This window comes from Nannospalax galili, unplaced genomic scaffold (genome assembly GCF_000622305.1).
Source record: "Nannospalax galili isolate Female #2095 unplaced genomic scaffold, S.galili_v1.0 scaffold280, whole genome shotgun sequence".
NCBI lineage: Eukaryota > Metazoa > Chordata > Mammalia > Rodentia > Spalacidae > Nannospalax > Nannospalax galili.
In genome coordinates, this window is record NW_008347808.1 from 6,230,002 (window position 1) to 6,249,991 (window position 19,990).

At 38.4% G+C, this 19,990-nt stretch overlaps 1 protein-coding gene across 2 annotated transcripts in view; it reads left to right on the forward strand.

Annotated features, from left to right (window-relative positions):
• Positions 1 to 19,990, forward strand: part of Kif4a (kinesin family member 4A) — a 130,634-nt gene that overhangs the window by 49,458 nt on the left and 61,186 nt on the right. For both annotated transcript variants that reach the window (XM_008844389.3, XM_029568943.1), the window contains exons 10-15: positions 1,652 to 1,713; positions 10,280 to 10,412; positions 12,701 to 12,759; positions 12,863 to 12,968; positions 18,061 to 18,117; positions 19,050 to 19,235. In XM_008844389.3, coding sequence (XP_008842611.1) covers positions 1,652 to 1,713; positions 10,280 to 10,412; positions 12,701 to 12,759; positions 12,863 to 12,968; positions 18,061 to 18,117; positions 19,050 to 19,235 — 603 coding nt within the window. The remainder of the gene's footprint in view (positions 1 to 1,651; positions 1,714 to 10,279; positions 10,413 to 12,700; positions 12,760 to 12,862; positions 12,969 to 18,060; positions 18,118 to 19,049; positions 19,236 to 19,990) is intronic.

Consider the following 19,990-nt stretch of genomic DNA (forward strand, 5'->3'; position numbering starts at 1 on the left):
ATATGTTAAAGCTGTAATGAAATGCTTCTTCTAATCATGTAGTTATTAAAAATTAAAAATAAATAAAGAAATAAAGATAAGTGGAACAAAGATGAACCAAGAGACTGACAGTCAGCTAGAAGTATAGAAAGAAAATTAGGAAAGTATAGTAAGTTTGGTAAGGTAAATGCTCCCATTCATTCAAGTAAGATGAGTATTAAAAATGCCTTTTGCATGTAGTCATATGCAGATCATTTGTCTCTTTAGCAAGTTACTTTAGTAGAATAATTGGAAAAAAAAATCAGATTAGAACAAGTTAAAAACCAAATGGAGACTATTGGTGTGGATATTTTAAAAAATATTTGTTATTTTTATTTTATGTGTATGAGTGTATTGCCTGCCTGTATGTAAGCTCACCCATGTTGTGCAATGCCTGTTGCGGTCAGAAGAAGGCATTGGATCCCCTGGAACTGGAGTTATGGACAGTTGTTAGCCACCATGTAGGTGCTAGGAGCTGAACCTGGATCCTCAGCAAGAGCAGCCAGTGCTCTTAAACGCTGAGCCATCTTGCCAGTCCAGTGTGGACATTTTTTTCCCCTCAAGCTTGGAGAATAAGAGAAACAGGACAAAATACTTTGAAAGTGTGATTGGGGGTGATATACTTTTATCTTAAAATGAGAGATATTTTAATAATAAGGATATGATAGAAAGGGAGAAGTCGAAGAGAGAAGGGTTTATAAAGAGGAAGGAATAAGTGGGGTTCCAAAGCAGAACTGCTCCTCTTTTGTCAAAAAAGGAAGGGAAGAGGATGTTTGCACATGAATGCTAAGGCACTTAACTCTGGCAATTTAGTGTTGTCTGTCTTACATTATTTCCTCCTACTTCAGGCATTTGAGTTTTCTTCTTCAACTAGATGTATTAAGAGTAGAGACGATATTTTATTTTTTTACTATTTCATTATTTTTACTTTGTGTGTATGAGCATATTGCCTGCATGTAAGTTCACCGTGTCATGCATTGCCCATGGAAGTTAGAAGAGGGCATGGGAGCACCTGAAACTGGAGTTATAGATGATTGTCAGCTGCCACGTGGGTGCTGGGAATCAAACCTGGGTCCTCTGCAAGAGCAGATGATGCTCTTAATCACTGACCCATCTCTCCAGCTCCCATATTTTATTTTTGTTGCAGTGCATATCTCAGTGCTGTTTGAATTTTTAAAAAAATAAGTACTTAATAAAACTAAATAAAATAATAACAAAATAAATGTCATTAGGACGCTTAGATAAAAGGGATAACTCTTCTTCTAAGTAATCATTGTTTATGTAATGCTTATTGCCTTACCATTCTTTCATTAACCCAGGTGACTTCTATAGTACTTGAAGACCTACTGGAGCTTTCATAGGCATTAAGTAAAATGACCCAGCTGCTAATTATAGTGACTTCACTGCAAAGGGATAAGTAGCATTTTGAAGGTGGGGATTGACAGAGCATCTCACTATATAGCCTTGCCTGGCCTAGGACTCAGGAACTTACTGTGTAGCCTGGGTTAGCCCGAAACTTTGATCCTCTTGCCTTAACCTGCTAAGTACTTAGATTACAGTTGGTGCTACCACTTCCAGTGATAAGTGCCTTTTCATTGGTGACTAGCTGATTGTTTTTCTTTGTTTCTTTCAGGTGCAACAGCTGCAGGTCTTGTTGCTACAGGCCCATGGAGGTACCTTGCCAGGAAATATAAAGTAAGTCATAGATTAATTTTAAAACTGTATTTTCCTGATATTCTAAAATTTCTCAAGGCACTTGGAAGGGGTCTTACCAACCTTACTGACTACTTAGGATTTAGCTAGTTATCCATGAAGCAACCTGGTATAATGGAAAGAACATGAGTTCTGGCCTCGGAAATGTATTAATTACAGTGTTATGGTAAGGAAATGCTGTCTCTTCCCTCTACTTATTTATTCAACTACTTAGTTGTAGCCATAACTACATGGATATTTATTTTACTCTGTGAGTCAATGTCCAAAACCTATCATTTGGATTATTGCTTTGTCCATTCAGTTGGTTCTTCGAGTTGGTTCTTATGTTCTTCAACAGGGGCATTTTCACAAGATGTTACAAACGCTTTTCCTTGTTCCAAGTCTGAAATTATCTTTCCAAGGATCTTTGGTTTCTTGTATTGGAAAGTGGTATTTAGAAACCAAGATCTGTGTGCATCTACTAACTGTGCTCACTGTTTTCTGGGGTGTCACTGTTTCTAGGCCCTCTCAGTAGGGAGAACTCAGAAATATCTGCATGTATAATAACCTTACACATACAGTCATCTGTGTCTTTGTATCTATCTGTATGCATGTTAGAAAGCACAGTTTGGGGGCTGGAGAGATGGCTCAGTAGTTAAGAATACTAGCTTCTCTTGCAGAGGACCTGCATTCAGTTCCTAGCACCCATGTGGCAGCTAACAACCACATATAATTCCAGTTTCAGCAGATCTGACACCCTCTTCTGACCTTTGCGAGCATTGCATGCTCATGGTGACTTACATACTATACAGGCAAAATACTCATATACATAATATAAAGATAAATCAGAAACAATTTTAGAGCCCACAGTTTTATACTCATAAATCTTGATTCCATTACACCACTATAGAGTTCATATTGTTTTATATTTTGTATCTTAAATGAGTAAATTTAACTGTATAGTAAGCATTGCTAAGTTTTTTTAAGGTCAAGAAAGGCTAAATATGTGACTAACCTAAGTGTCAAATTCCTTTAAATCCACCATTCCTTCTCAACTCTACCCACTCCTTCCAACCCCATCCAGCTATTCATACTCCTATTAACAAATTGATAGGGCATCTTGAACCCAACAGAGAACACTGTCTTCAGCCCCTGAGTAGGGTTTCTGCTTCAACTACATCTTAACTACATTCTCAGGGAGCAGTGATCCAGACCCTCGCTTTTCACACCAATGAAACAGTATAGGCCTCTGAACTTACTGTCTCTAAGCTTGAGGTTCCCAGAAGAGCCCAACAGCCACCTCAGGTGCACAGTTCTGAATCTGAACCACCCCACACTAGGAAAACCCTGCCTGAACAACCTAATGCAGCTGGCTACCCACACCTCATGTGCTTTAGTGTGATATATGCAGAAAGCTCAGGCTCTGAACGAGCATAAGGAAGCTTAGGCATAGGTGCCACAAAAGACTCGTACAATTAATTTTTGCATTCTCCCTATTTATAAATTCTTTCTCTCACAATAAGAAACCCAACTCACCTTATTTCTAATCTGTTTATCTGCATGTTCAATTCTAATATACACATAAAGTTGTGTCAGAATTGCTAGTCCATGTGCCTGTGAGAAACAATTCATGAGCTAAATTATAGCATTTATGTGGGATTTTTTTTCCTGTCTTTAGACAGAAAAGTAGAATAACCAAGTAGGATACAATTGCCCACGGTTACTGTTTAAGTTCCATTTTTAGTTGTTCCTACATCTTGATTAGTTTTGTTTGTTTATATCTTGAGTATGTGAAACATTCTAATATATCTACGAGTCAGATTTATGCAAAAACATAGAGCAGAGAAATGCAAATAAAAATTACTAATGGGATATCATTTCACACCTCTTAAGATGACACCTGTTAATACACATATAAAACAACAAGTGTTGGCAAGGATGTGTGGGTTGAAGCCCTTGTGTCTTATTGGTGGGATTGTAGAATTATGTCACCACTATGGAACAGTGTGGAGGTTTCCAAAAGACTTAAAAATAGTTCTGTCATATGATGCAGCAATCCCACATCTGGGTACATATCCATAAGAACTGAAAGCAGTCTCAAAGATATATTTTTACAACTATGCTCATAGCAGCACTCTTCACAATAGCTGAAAAATAGAGGCAATCCAAATGTCCATCAGCTAATGAGCTGATAAACAAAATGTGGTTGTGATCTCAAATGGCAGGTCCTAGACTCCAGGTTCCCTACAGAAAGATCAACTAGCAATTGTCAACACAAAAAAACATGTTAGCGAAACTTCAAAATAGAGGAATTAAGCGTGAGTTAATTGGCATTGCTCCATGGAACAGAAAATCAAAATCTGCATGGAAAGGATAAGAGAAACAGTCTCATTTTTCATCATTACCGCTTCTCCCAAGTTAGCACACAATCACATGAGAGGATTTCCCAGGGCCATGGTTTCTACAGAGGGAAAAGATACTGGGAGATATAAATCCAGCTTTCCTAGCATTCCAAGATGTTTCTGAAGAAGGCCCCTCCATTCAGACCTCACAGGGAATACATGGGAAGCTATGCAGCTAGATCACATGGATCAGGTAAAAAGGAAGTAAGGAAAGCATAAAGAAAAATGTGCGGGTTTTTATATGGGCCATAAGAGGTACCAACTAGCAGCATAGTTCACTTGCAAAGCTGAGCTATTCGCTCCCAGAAGTGAAAAATGCTGCCTGACTTAAACCCTAGATGACTAGCCTCAGACCTGACCCTAGAGCCTGTCCGAGGGAAGAAGACCCCAGCATCAAATTGCCACAATAAGTTGGCCCTAGAACTTGCTATACTATGAACTGAATCAAGGTTTCCATCAGCCTCGAAGTCTACCCTTAGATCCCACCCAGGATAGAAAGACAGCCATTTTGGCAAATATAAATGAGAAATAGGCACTAGTACTGCCTTTCCTAGGAATTCAATCAGTTCTTTTCTCAGTCTCAAAGCCCATTCTCAGACCCGACCCAGGGAAGAAAGGAAATGGCAGTTACCTTTCTACTGAATGTAGCAGTTATCCACTTAACCCCTATCCACTTAACCCAGGACCCCTCCTGCAACCCTGTCCAACTGATAAATTCAAACTGTAGTACCTTTTGGCCAGGTAATACACCTTGTGACCTGGCCAGAACAGAGGCACAATTTTAAGGTCGAATAATATTGCATTATATTTATATGCAACATTTTTCATGTCCTTTCATCTGCTGGTAGACGCTTGTGGTTTCCTCTTTAGAGTACTGTGAATAATGCTGCTATAAACAAGAGTATGTAAGTACCTATTCGTACTCTGGCTTTCAATTCTTTTGAATATGCACTTAGAAACAGAAGAGCTGCCAGGCATGGTGGCCCTTGCCTTTAATCCCAGCACTTGGGAGGCAGAGGCAGGGGAATCTCTGTGAGTTCAAGGCCAGCCTGGTCTACATAGCAAGTTCCAAACCAGCTGGGGCTGGTCTCAAAAAGACAAAAGGAAGAGGAGGGGGAGGGGAGGGGGAGGGGAGGAAGGGGAGGGGGAGCTAAATCATATGTTAATTCTGCTTTTAATTTAATTTTCTGATCCAATTGCTATACTGTTTTCCATTCTACATTCTCACCAACAGTGGGCAAAGGTTCCAATTTCTTCATATTCTCACCAGCATTTATTTTGATATATTTTAATGTATATTTTTATTGAGTTTTTTTGTGCATTTCATATAATCTTAATCAAATTTAGGTCCTCTTCTCCATCTGCACCCTCCCTTTACTCCCTCCACCCCACAAATACTAGATTTCATGTATTCTGTCATATATGTTAAGGCCTATCTGGCCAAGCATTTGTACCCAGATGTTCCTTGGTGCATGTTCATCCACTGGAGTCTAGTCAGCTGATCCAGAGTCACTCCCTTAATATTTTTAAATGATAGAAAACCCTAATTTAGGTCCTTGTTTTTAATCATTTCTTTTCATATTATGCTAGCCCTTTGTGGTCTGTGTTATAAATATTTTCTTTCAGATTGTCAGTAGTCTTTTACTTTGTTATATGTGTGTGCAGTACTAGAGATTCAACCTAAGGCCTCACATTGCGAGGCAAGTGTTTTGCCGCTGATATATATATATATCCAGCCCTTTTTGTATTCTTTTATATTGAGACAGGGTCTTTCTAAGTTGTCTAGGCCGGTCATGAACTAGCAGTTCTCCTGCATCATCCTCTGCAGTGTCTGATATTACAGGCCTGCGCCACCAAGTCCAGCTTAAATTTTTTACTTTTATGTAATAGAATTGATCAATCTTTTATATTGCCAGTGGACTTGTAGCCATCCTGTTGAGATACTTTATATACTGTAAAATTCACTCATCTTACATGTAGTACTGGATGACTTATTAAATTTATAGTTATACAGCTGTCAGCACAATCCAATTTTAGAACAATATAGGGAAAACTACACAACTAGATCACATGAATCAGGTAGAAAGGAAGCAAGGAAAGCATAAAGAAAAATGTGTAGATTTTTATACCTGCTGTCAGAGGTACCAGCTAGCAGCATAGTTCACTTGCAAAGCTGAGTTAATCATTCCCAGAAGTGCAAAGTGCTACCTGACTTAAACCCCAGATATTCACTCCAGAAAGATCCCTTCTGCCTGTGTTCTCTCTCTTTTTTAAAAAATTTGTTATAAATTACATTTATTTATTTGTGTGTGTGTGTGTGTGTGTGTGTGTGTGTGTGTGTGCATGCGTGTGTGTGTGCACCCACCAAGGTACATGTATGCCGGTGGGCAGAGTACAACTTGAGGGAGTTGGTTCTGCCTTTCTACCATTCAGGCTTGAACTCAGGTTGCCAGGTTTGACAGCACATGCCTTTACCCATTGAGCCATCTCACCAACCCATTTCTCCCCATTTTCTATTGCTCATATTTAGACCCCCACCCTAAGGAAACCAGTAATCTGCTTTCTTTTTATATAGATTTGCCTGTAGACATTTCATATATATGGAATAATACACTATATGACTTTTTGTTGACTTCTTTCATGCTGTTTTTGAGATTCATCCATATTATGGTATACATCAATGATTCTTTCCCTTTGATTGTTATATATAATATACCATGTCTGGATATACCAGACTTTGTCTATACGCCTGTCAAATGATAGAGTTTTTAGTTGTTTTTGAATAATGTCACTGTGTGCATTCACTTGTGTTTTTATGGATTTACGTTTCACTGGGTAGAAACCTAGGAGTGGAATTGCTAGGTCATGTGTTTAACTTTAGAAGAAACTGCCAACTTTTTTCTAAGTCACCCAGGGCTTCTGGATTTTTTTTTTTTTTTTGAGACAGGATCTCCCTGTAGCTCCAACTGGCCTGGACCTCACTATGTAGACCAAGCTGGCCTCAGTCTCAGAGAGCCACTTGCCTCTGCCACCCAAGTACCATGATTAAAGGCATACACCAACATGCCCACGTGGCTTCTGGATTTTGCTTTGATTCATAGTTAGAAAACCTTTCCTTTTAACAAGGTTAAAAAGAAAACATGTTATAGGGCTAGAGAGAAGGTTCACTAGTTAACTTTGCAGGGGACAGGAATTTATTTCCCAGCACCACCAATAAGCAACTCACGACCACTTGTAACTCCAGCTCTGGGGTTCAGATGCTCCCTTCTGGCCTCTGTGGGCACCCCCACACACATATGTGCATATACACATGCAGACATACACATACCCATAAGTAAAAAATAAAATGAAAATTAAAAACCATGTTTTCTTATAGTACTAATGTTTTACATTTCAACCTTCTGTTTACAGTTCATATGTATGTATGATATGAGCCTACTTTTAAAAAATATCTTTATTTTCAATAATTCTCACTTTTATTTTTTATTGTAGGAAATTAGAAAAGTACAAAGAGTAAAATTTCATCTCCCAGAAGTGACTGTAATTTTTTTCTTCTCAATTTCCAGCCTTTGGTTATTATACCCTGGGTTCCCTTATAATATTTTAAGAATGTTGGATAAAGTGAGGAAAGCTGGCATCCCTTGAAGGACTCCTTCAGGGCCTTTTTTTCCTACAACTATTTTAAATGCAATCGACTTAGCTTCTTTTCCTTTCAATTTATCACAAATTTGTTTCATGTATGACAAGCCTAATGAACATGAGACTAAAAAGAAATCATTTGAGGCCAGGCATGTAGTATACCCCTGTAATTTCAGTGAGTGAGGGGGGGGGCAGGAGAATCACAAGTGTTCAGGGTGTTCAGGGACTACCTGAGGATCCTATCTCAGTCACCTTCCCCTGACTTAGCCACACACACGAAAGAAACAGTGAATTTCAGCTTCAAAACTAATAGACTGGGTGAGATTAAAGTAATAGACTCTAAGAAACAGTTGGTGGTGAATGAAGCAATTAATTATTCAATATTTTATAAAGTACTGCTTATTTTCTTTGGGAAAAAAGTGTATATTTAGGCGACTGGGCACATGGCTTGGTGGTTAAGCAAACTTGCTGCTCTTCCAGAGGACCTGAGTTTGGTTTTCAACATCCACATTGAATAGTTTACAACTACCTGTAGCTCCAGTTCCAGGGGATCTGATGTCTTCTTCTGGCCTCTACAGGTACCTGTACACAAGTGACATACAGTCACACAGACATACACATATGCATAAATAAAAATAAAATCTTTTAAAATGTATATTTATATTTTAGAGACATTCCGTAAGGCTGTTTACAAAGATTACACTTTATATTTATGAATATTTTTACCTTTTGTCCTTGGATTGTCTTTTTGTTTCTGGATATGTATTGCTGCAGATTATATACTTCTTTTCAGTGAGTATCAGCTTGCACCTGCTTAGCAAACTTGAATTCCTAGCACTGGCAATTAAATAGCATGTGATATGGGAAACACTGATTTTTCTGTTGTTGTACTTTCTTTTTTGTCTGATCTTTGCCTAATCCAAATCCTGCTTTCTGCTTGCTCCTTAAAGCCCTCCTCCATCATGTGGGTGTCCCACTTTGTTTCCTAGTCTTGTATTACTTTTGTTACAATCTTACAAAGAACTCATTTTCCCTTACTACTTGGGGAGCTTTTATATCCAGTATTCTCTGCATTCCTACAGGACCTATCTCTGAAGTTAGCAGAGTAGTTAGGGATATGCCCCCCCGAAACTAGACTTCAAACCCCAGCTTTACCATAACCCACTAGTTCTTTGACTTTGGATTATTTAACTTCTTTGTATATCAGTTTCTTCTGTTGTGAAATGGGGATAACAACAGAACCTACTTAATATACATATATACTTATGTATACATATATATATATATATACTTAGTATGCATAAATCATTTACAATACAGCGTAGCACATAGTGCTGTAGATGTGTTTACATAGTTTCAGTAGTGTTTAAATAGTCAAGCATTAACCTCAAATTGCAATGAAGAGCCTTCTCATAAATAATGAATTTTCTTTCGAAAAATGAACAGTTCACTTAATTAGGATTCCCCCATTTAGAGAAATAGTTTAGGAAAAAGCTATTTAGTTAAATATCTCATTACTTTGAAGCTTGTTGACTTATATGAGTGATATGGAAGTTTTCAAATTAATGTTAGAGGAAATAAAGAATTTAAAATAGCTTGTATTGATATTTTATTTTCTGTAAACTGTTCTTTGAACTGAACATTCTTTCTTGAGAGTTTTGGCGAATTCTTAACATGAGATCTTATCATGTGTCCTTGCTGTTAACTTTCTGATAAAGAGCCAAGAAAGCTTAGATCTTCTGTGAGACTTGATGAAGATCTTACACTGAGTGAGAGAGCATCTGCTCTGTTCTTGAAATTCTTTCTATTCCTCATTGAGATTGTATACAGCTGTTCTCTGAGCTGTAGCACTAGCCCTACTTCCTTAGAGAGAGAGAGAGAGAGAGAGAGAGAGAGAGAGAGAGAATGCAAGTGCTTGCATGTGTGGAGGCCAGTGGTCAACATCAGGTGTCTTCTTCTATAGCTCTCCACCTTATTTTTGAGACTGCGTTTCTCACTGAACCTGGAGCTCACTGATTGACTAAACTGGCTAGCCAGTGAGCCCCAGGATTCATCTATTGCCACCTCCCAGCATGGTGATCACAGTCAGGATCTGCCTTGCCTTGCTTTTTACTTGGTGCTAGAGATCCAAACTCAGATCCTTATGCTTGTAGAGTAAGCATTTTATCCACTAAGTCATCTCTCCAACCCCTTCCTTAATCCTTAATGAGGAATTAAGGGTGAGAAAGAGAGACTATGTATTTTAGATTGTTAGTTTTTGCTTCTAACCTACATGATGCAGACAGAAAATTCCTAAACCAAGAGCCATGATAAAGTTAGTCATTCTTGTTACAGCCTTATCTGGTTCTGGATTATTACTTCTTCCAAACCATTGAAGTACTTGAGAAATATGTTTCTTATTCATCTATTTACTTTACTACCTGCCTGGGGTGACAAATAGGGGTTTGGACACTCGCCCCAGATTTTTGTGAGGTAATTTTATCCCAGTCAAGCCATCAAGCTTACTCTAAAAATTTATTTTATTTTAGTGTGGAACCAACAGAAAATCTACAGTCCTTGATGGAGAAGAACCAGTCCCTGGTAGAGGAGAATGAAAAATTAAGTCGTGGTCTGAGTGAGGCAGCTGGCCAGACAGCCCAGATGTTGGAGAGGATCATTTTGGTGAGGCTTAAAAATTGAAATAGCAACACATTGAACGTTTATTAGCTTTGGTTTCTAAAATATTTAACAACTCATTATGAGAGATAGTTCAGTAGCATTGTGCAGTGAATATGTATTCAGCACAAATGATCTATACTAATCCCATTTTAAAACAGATTTAGCCAAAATACCAGAAAGGAAAAAACCAAATCCCTTTATTACCTTAAGTCTTGCCTGATCATTATCCATAATATAGACTAAAACATCCCTAATCTGAGGCTATTACATTTGAAATGCTCTTAAATTGAAAATTCTGAGCACTAACATGATACAACCATCATGTAAAGTTCCAAATCCTTCCTATATGACCCATCATCAGTCACAATCAAAAAGCAATCAACTGAAAATAATATATAAAATAGGACAGGGGAGCCGGGCCTATAATCCCTGCACTCAGGAGGCAGAGGCAGGCGGATCTCTATGAGTTCAAGGCCAGCCTGGTCTACATAGTGAGTTCCAGGCCAGCTAGGGATACAGGGAGACCCTGTTTCAAAAGGACCAAAAAAAATAGGACGGGATATGACTCAGTTGGTGGAATGCTTGCGTAGCATACGCAAAGCCCTGGGTTTGATGCTCAGCAGTACATAAACCAGATGTGGAGGTGTATGCCTATAATCCTAGCACTCTGGAGGTAGAGGCCAGAGGATCAAGTGTTAAAGATCATCCTCAGCTACATAGTAAATTTGAAAGCAGCCTGGGCTACATGAGATTCTGTCTTTAAACAAATAAACAAAAATATATTTCTCCTTATACTATGTATATAAGATGTATATGAGACATAATGAATTTTGTGTTTAAACGTGGGGCTCATCCCTGAGACATCTCATAATGTGTGCAAATATTCCCAAATCTGAAAACCATTTGAAATCTGAAACACTTTCTGGTCCCAAGCATTGCAGTTAAGAGCTACCCAACATCTATCAACATCTATAACTGTTTCATCATCACTAAGATCTAAATTCTCTATCTCCCTTTCCCCAAATACTCTCTCACACATTTCATATCCCATTCTAACAGCTGCCATGGCAAAAATCTAACAGCTGGGAAAGTTATTTTAATTAATTTTCCATATGGTTAATTTCCAAGTAGTGGTTGACTATGATTCCGCTGATGACTGATTACACCAGTTTTAAATTCTACTACCTGTCTATGTGATTTCAGCCTCTTGATGAGTGAGTATTGGCTCAGTCACTAGGTTTTTCCTACCAGCCTAAGTACAATTCAATCTTTGATTGTATAACTATTACCAGAAATGAAAATGAAAAAGAGTTTCTACCAAGATGTAATTGAACCTCTGTAACTTAAATACTTTTATGCATCCATGTACTCGCTAATGAAGGAAAAGTAAGATGCCTCAAGTTTTCTTTAGGAGAGGTCAAATCCTATTTCCATTGTTTTGCCCACTACTAGCAGAAGGGGGAAGGGGGATCTAAGGGATTTTTATACCAACTTTCTACTCCACTGCCACATTGCAATGGCTTTGAAGTAACTCTAGAAGCTGTTTCACACGTGCACGAGCATAAGCTGACACAGCAGATGGTACTTGTTATTCTAGTCACATACCTATATGGCCTTTATACCGTTGTTACAATGGCTGCCTGGTAAGCTTATTATTTTATATCCTATCAGGACTGTCTTTTCCAAATCTGCCAAAGTATCCAGCACCTTACAATTTCTGTGACTGAAATAATCATCCTTCCCGAAACATAGCTTCCTCCCGCCATTTCTTTTTTTTTTCATTGGCATCATTTTTACTGGCCCATCGTATCAGACAGTATAACTTTTAAAAAAAATCTAAGCTTACATTTGGTATGAGGCCCTTTTGTGTTTTAAATGTGCCAGTGCTGGGGCTATAGGAAGCAGTGCAGTGTGGGAGGCAGTTTAAAGTCATTTGATTTTTTTTTTTTTGCAAACAGAGGGGAGTAACATGCCAGAATGTATTGCTTTTCCTCCCATTGCAGTTCTCTCTGAAATTAAGGTTTCACACTCCACCCCATAGTCTGAGCTTCATGGCAAGCATAAAACCCAGCTGCTTGGGTGCTATTTTTAGTAGCTCATGGTAACTTTAGGGCAAATTTCCATGACTCTGTTAGAAGCACATTTGTCAACCAAAGGCCACTAAATCATCTATTACAGCAAAAGACAGCTCTGCTTTCTACCTAGGTTTTCATCCACAGGTGTAGAGGAGAAAGCATAATTAGGTGAGGCTGTCAGGCACTGCCACTGATGATCTTGGGTCTTTGTTGTAGACAGAGCAAGTGAATGAAAAAATGAATGCCAAGCTAGAAGAACTCAAGCAACATGCCGCGTAAGTTTCCTACCAGTATTTATTAGCAGTCTACACAACCTTCATATCCAATCTTGCCTTTGCAAGATGATTGACCTTTAGGTTCTTTTGCTTGAATTTTCAGCTGTAAAGTGGATCTTCAAAAGCTAGTGGAGACTTTGGAAGACCAGGAATTAAAAGAAAACATAGAGATAATTCGCAACCTTCAGCAAGTGATTACCCATCTATCGGTAAGCCAAGTAGGACTGTAGTGGGCATAGCATTCTCTGTCACGTCTTGAGGCATTTCTGACTGAAATTCTGCTGAAACAACTAAACTGAACTGTTTGAGGACAGAGATCATGGATCACTGAATATGATCTGAACATGAAGATAGTGAAATTAAAGAACTCATAGATTACATACGTAAGTGTACATTAGTATTCCTGTATTTCATCAAGGTATAGTGGTGCAGGCCTATAATCCCGCAGTCAGGAGATTAAGACAGGATCTCTCTCACTCCCTCTTCCTCTTTCCATCTTTCCACCTCCCTCTCCCCTTTCCTCTCTCCCTTTCCCCCTTTTGTCCTATAAAGGATTGAATCATGTATGCTAAGTAAGTGCTTTACCATTGAACTAGAACCTCACTTATTTTTTTAACTTATTTTTTAAACCCAATCTCACTAAGCTGCCCAAGCAGGCCTTGAATATGTGATCCTCTTGGCTCAGTCTCCCAAGTAATTGTGATTATAGGCCTGTATCACTAAGCCCAGCCTATGGCTCTTTTATAGCCTATAAAAAATAAGTTTGAATAATCATTTTGTCATAAATTCTTATTTGTATTTAATTTTAGAGCTGTTATAAGCCAGGCATGGTGACACATACCTATCATGCCAGCACTTGGGATGGAGAGGCAGAGACAGGACCATCACAACTTTAAGGCTAATCCAAACTAACTATATAGCAAGACTCTGTCAAAAAAAATCACTCTTATTATGGATATGTTTTTTGGATGGAGTTACTGTTTTAAGAGATTATGTTTAGTTTTATTCCATCTACATTCTCCAATTTATTATTCTGAAGCATAAATGTATTTGTAAATGTCTGGTATGAATTCCTATCTCTTAAGAAGTTTATATTTTCCCAGAACAGTGGTCTCCCATCCCTGGTCAATGTATTGTAACAAAATCATCCAAGAAATTTAAAGAGCAAATGAAAAACAATCCACTATTATTAGAACGGTTGTGCTATTGAGTTCTAAAATAAATGAGTAAACTCTCAAACAAATAGGCCATGTTTTAGAATGAGTAATGCCATATAAACTTACAGCCAATCCAAAGCCACTGTTTACTTATCCAAGAAACAGAGCACAGTAATTGAGAACATGAACTCCAGAGCCAGACATACTCTGGTTTGGAGCCAACTCTACCACTTACTAGTTATATAACCTTGCTAAATGCTGTGTTGCTGTCAAAAAGAAATAATTTTAAGTAATTTAGATTGAGGTTAAAGGCATTATTTAGCTGATGCACTTGGGAAACATTTGAATTCCACATAACTCTCCAAGTCAAGGTAAAATCGGAGTTTTATAGGGTAGAGAGAAGAAAGGTGTATGCACGCATCCCTGTTGTCTGGCTCAGGTAGCAGTATTTGTTGTTAATGGCTGGGAAACTTTTGGAGGTTGTTCTGGGTTTCATCTCTCTTCCTTGGGAACACTGGTGTAATCCCTTTCTGAATGCTCTCAGATTCTTTTAAGAGTTTATTCAGGAGCTAGAGAGATGGCTCCGTAGTTAAGAATACTTGCTGCCCCTTCAGAGGACCCAGGTTCCCACCACCCATGTCAGGTGACTCATGACCACCTGTAACTCCAGCTCCACAAGATCCAGTGTCTTCTGGCTTCAACAGGCACCAGGCATGCATGTGGTACATGTACATATATGCAGGCAAACACTCATATACCTGAAATAAAAATAATTTTTTAAAATAAGAGTTTATTCAAGCCTTATAGTTTGTAAGTAGATTCAGGATCATAGGTGGAAATGATGACAGAAGGGTGAAGGAGCCATGTGCAGAAGAAAAGGACACTGGGAAGCCTCTTTCGGGTCTGTTTAACCCTTTTACACTTGCAGTGGGAGCATGAAGGAGAAGGTGATTAACTGTTACTCTAGAAATTCAGGGAGGGACCACAGAGGAAAGTGGTTCTTAATGAATAGGAGTTTGCAATGCAGACCAAAGGAAAAGAACAGTCTGTATTCAGAGGAAAAACTTAGAAAAGCAAAGAGGAATTCACGTTTAGAAAATGGTAAGGTTTAACAGTACTTGCTAGAGGATGGCTAGCACAAAGATAAATGCCACCACCTCTAATTCTGCTTAAATACAGCTGAAATGTCTGATATAAGAAAACCTTGCATGAGTTGCTTCAGAATTATGATAATCTGCAGTGCAGAAGCTTATTAGAGCTAAAATTTTCAACCTCAGAAAATAAGGACTCAGGATAGCAGTGTTCATGGCTACCATACCAACTTCAGAGGATTTCACACCCCCTCATTTCTAGGGCTTAAATCACGTGAAAGACGAAGCAAAGCTATGGAAGCAAATTAATAAAATAAAGCATCTTTACTGAAGCTCTGGTGTTATCAGTGCTGCCTGCTGTGCCTGGAGATGGAACTGTTAGTGGTGACCAGCCCAGAAGAGCTCTGTAGAATTGCTATCTGCCAGTAAAATGTGCTTGGCACACTCAGGGGAGTGCTAAAGATTGCCACAAGCTGATAAGGTTCTTGGCTTCCCTCCACTGTCATAGTTAAGCAGAGTCAGCCCTTTCGTCCAGGCTTCCTGCTGGACTCTTAAATCAGAGTTTTCCCTGTCTATTGTTTAGAGACCCTCCCAGCAACATTTTTTTTAAATACACAGCAGTGTATTCCAATGGTTTTTATTAAGGCTCACTACAATGAAAGCAAAATGTTTCAAGTGTAAGTACATGTGCCCTTCATTCTGAATTAAAACTATTTTTTTTAAATGACAGGTGAACTCCCCATTTTCAGCTATGAAGGCAACCATTGTTCCTGGACTTTCCTCCTGGTGCTTTAAGCACCAAACTGTACCCTTAAGACGTAATTCAAGCACACTTCCTTGTTGCAGTTACCTGTGAGGAAATTCAGGCAGTCATTTCAGTTCCTGAAGAATCAAGTACTATTTTTGTTTATATCCCCTCCTCCCGAACAGATTCCATAAAAAGCATTTTTCATGCCCAGTAATGGTATTACCTACATTTCCAAGCAGAAACTTCATTTTGGAAGGCTTTGCTATTTAATGTACAGTGTACCCTGCCTTTGATCTCTTGATCTCTGATCTCATGTCTTTTACTTAAAAGAAGTTTTAAATTACAGCCTTAGATTGGGCAAAGAAGAGGATTGCTAGATTGAAATAAATCCTATCATTACATACTTATACATTTAGAATTGTGAAATAAGCCTTCCATGATCACGCAGAACACATCACCATAGCCATGAACTTCAACCTTGGCATTGTGAAATGTCTTTGAGGCAAAAGACAAAGGTAAATCTATAGTAACAACATGTCTTCTTCAAAGATTAATCCATCTACTTTGATCTTTACCCTCTTTAAGGTATTAGAAACAGTCTTCAGGTTGGATATGTTGGTGCACTGCTGTAATCCCAGTACTTGGGAGGCAGAGACAGGAGGATTGTGAGTTTGCATCCAACATGGTCTACATAATGAGCCACGCTGCAAGTTGCTATCTCAAAAAAACAGTCTCCAGCTCAATAAAAAATGATATTTTTTTAAAAAATAGTCTCCAAAAGAAACCAGTGTTATTATCCCTGGTAATCTGTGATAGTCCTATAACTATACTGAATTTGAACATGAGAGAGAAAAGGATGATCATTAACTAATCATAGATTGATGCTGTCTGTTTTTAAAGAAGGATTTAGTGTATCCTACACTTGGGGACTCACCAATAATATAAATTAGGATGAGGAAGTCTGTGGAAACACTGGAACTTCTTTAGACTTCTCTTTGAGCCTCACTGCTTAGGAATTTCTGGGTAGAATAAGGGAAGTTTTTTATAAACAGCACTAATTAAGGGCCTCTTCACTCCTTGCTTTTCAGGTGTCAAGAATACAACAGCCATGTAATGTTTCACAGTGCTGATACAGATACCGAATGTGCCAACCCTAAATTCTTTCATTGCTTTTAGGCCAATAATTCTTTCACATGTGAACTAAAAACACATAACTTCCTGGGAACAAGACTTTCTTCTAGGACTTTTCAGAATCACTTAAACAGAAGTGGTGATGCATATGTTATAGTGCCAGGCAAAGCGTAAATTCCAGTGACAAGAACAGAACCGCTCATATGATAATCTATAAAAAAAAATCAGTCTTAGGGGCTGGAGAGATGGCTCAGTGGTTAAGAACACTGTTCTTGCAGAAGACCTGGGTTCGAATCCCAGCACCCACATGGCAGCTAACAGCTGTCCGTAACTCCAGTTCCAGGGGATCCGACAGCCTCTTCTGTCTTCTGTGGGCATTGCACGACATGGGTGCACTTACCTACATGCAGTAGTTTTCGGTTTCCTTTCTAGGTGTTTGTTGTTCCAGTGCCCAAAAAAAGGAACTTACCCCCCACAGTGCTTATCCCCCCCCCCATAGTAACTACCCACAGTAACTTCATATAATCAGTCCTTATCTGTATGCAGAACAGACCACAGCACACTTGTGCGACTTTATGAGTTTGTTTTTTTTTCTGGAGTATTCATCAAGGATATTTGTTTCCTTTATGAAGCAGGAACTTGCCATCTTGACTGGCTGTCAACTAAAAGTCAAAACCAGCTCTTCATGCTGTCCACTTTCCTGATGCATTGCCATTATTTTATGTTTGTTTTTCAGATGGTATATTGACAAGAACTGGTTAGACTTGTACATTACTAGAGAAAGACTTACTGGTAGAAGCATTAAAAAGTGTAAGCATCTAGAAGATGGGTTAAACTTTGACCTGTTAGAATGGCTAAATGTTTCACTGGCTTAGTGACTTTTGGTCAGTTACCACCTGACTCTTTTCCCCCCAAAGACATCTTTCCCCCGAAGACATCACAGTTGCCTTTTGTGGAAAAAAAAAAAAAGACTCCTCAGAGGCCTCAGAGGTAGGAAATGGAAATGGATAGCTATTAGGATATCTGTGACTACTAAATGGGTCCAGTACCATAAATGACCTTTGCATATACTTTTAGAAATCACTTTTTAAAAAATCAAATAACCAGTGTGAAAACTCTTCTTGTGAATTTCACTTCAGAATCTTTTTCTAAATCAAAACATTTGACATTACAGGATGAAACTGCTGCTTGCATGGCTTCAACCATTGATACTGTGGTGGAACCAGAAGCTGTAAGTAATTGGCCCCTTTGTGTGGCACCCGGAGCTCCCACTACACCATTTCCTATTGTGTATCACTCAACGAAGGAGGAGAGCCTAAGATGAATGCCCTCAAAATCCAGAAATCTTTAGTGTAAATCTCAGGTTCATAAAATCCCTAACTTGGAATGACTCCTCTAATACTGTAACTGGCAAGGAGCAGCAGGACTTCACAGGGGTATGGTGTTGCATATTTTAATCTGGCTTACTGATTTTTCTTGCTAGATGTTAGTATACTGCATCACCTATCCAGTAAGTCAAAATGAGGAAAGGAATAAATTAGGAAATTATATGACAGTCAATAAAGCATTAGAGGAGAAATGGAAGAAAGTATTTTCTGGGTGTACATTTCTGTGGATGGAAGGGCTGTGGGCTAAAAAAAAACAAGGGAGATATTTTGAGTGTTCAGGTCATAACAATAAATAAAGTGTATCTGACAAATCATAATGAAAGTTTGGTAGTGGTTTGCTTGAGATAGCTTTTTACCCCTAAAATAAGTACATATTGGTAGTTTTCTTATTGTGGAGGAAGCAAGATCGGAGATGAATCAGGAAATAAAAGCCAGGATCAGAATAAATGATTCTTCTTCATTTCCACCATTTCCAAAAGTGCTATTTGCAGTGTCTTCCCTCCTTTAGGGACTCCTTGAGATGAAGTTAAAGTAAAGAACATTTGTCAGATCAACATAGGAAAAAGCAAGAAAACTTGAATGTGTTGGGGAGTGCTATATGAGCAAGGGAATAGGCTAGTTTAATTCATCTCAAATGTTTCAAGCACATATGAGAAGTCACAGTAACAGAAGAAAACAGACATTGCTAATGGGAAAATGGCAGTGGGATTTGGTAAAAGAAATTCAGCATCTTGCTTCCTTTACAAATCATTATATTGATCATTATCTTTTCCAGCAAGGGGAAACCAGTCTAGAGACTAGCAGGTCTTCTGATGTTTTCACCACTCAACATGCTCTACGTCAAGCTCAGATGTCCAAGGAGCTGATTGAGTTGAATAAAGCACTTGCACTGAAAGAGGCCCTAGCTAGGAAGATGACTCAGAATGACAGCCAGCTGCAGCCCATTCAGTTCCAATACCAGGTAAAGTGTTTTCCAGGTCAGCAGTTGGTCATGTCTCGCCCCTTTAACTGAATGGAAAGAAAACAGGCATATTAGTTTTGATAATGAAAACACCACATGATGTGCATGGTACAAGTAGAATTCTATAGGTGGATTTTTAAAGAATATATTCAGTTTAGGGAACCTGTAATTTTGTTCCATTTAATCTAATGTCTTATGCCACAGACTTTTAATTGTTTGATAATGTTATCATAAATGTCCCTACTCGTAAAAAAATCGTGTTCTGATAAATATGCTTGGTTTCTAAGAAAGGGACATCTCTTATTTGCTGGTTTGGGTTATAGTATGAATTATATAAGTATCAGTACTGGATTATTAAATAAATACATAACTAGGAAAATGGCTAAACTTTGATAAACTAGTGATACTTGTAAGTGGCCCTTACTAATTAATAATAAGGTCTTCATTTAATCTACCCTGGTTTGCTTTCCTAGTCATACTGCCTAAACTATCAACCTAGGATTATAAACCTGGGAATTTGCCTCACTTCTCATCTGTCTGTTGAAACAAATTCCACATCTTTCTCCTTGGTGTGCTTCTCTGTTCTTACCAGATACAGCCCCCTGAGACATACCCCATGAAAGGAAAATGCCATGAATCTTTATGTGCCTGAAAATGTATCTCTTTTTTTAATTTTTTAATTTTTTTTTGGTCCTTTTGAGACAGGGTCTCCCTGGAGCCCCAGCTGGCCTAGAACTTGCTATGTAGACCAGGCT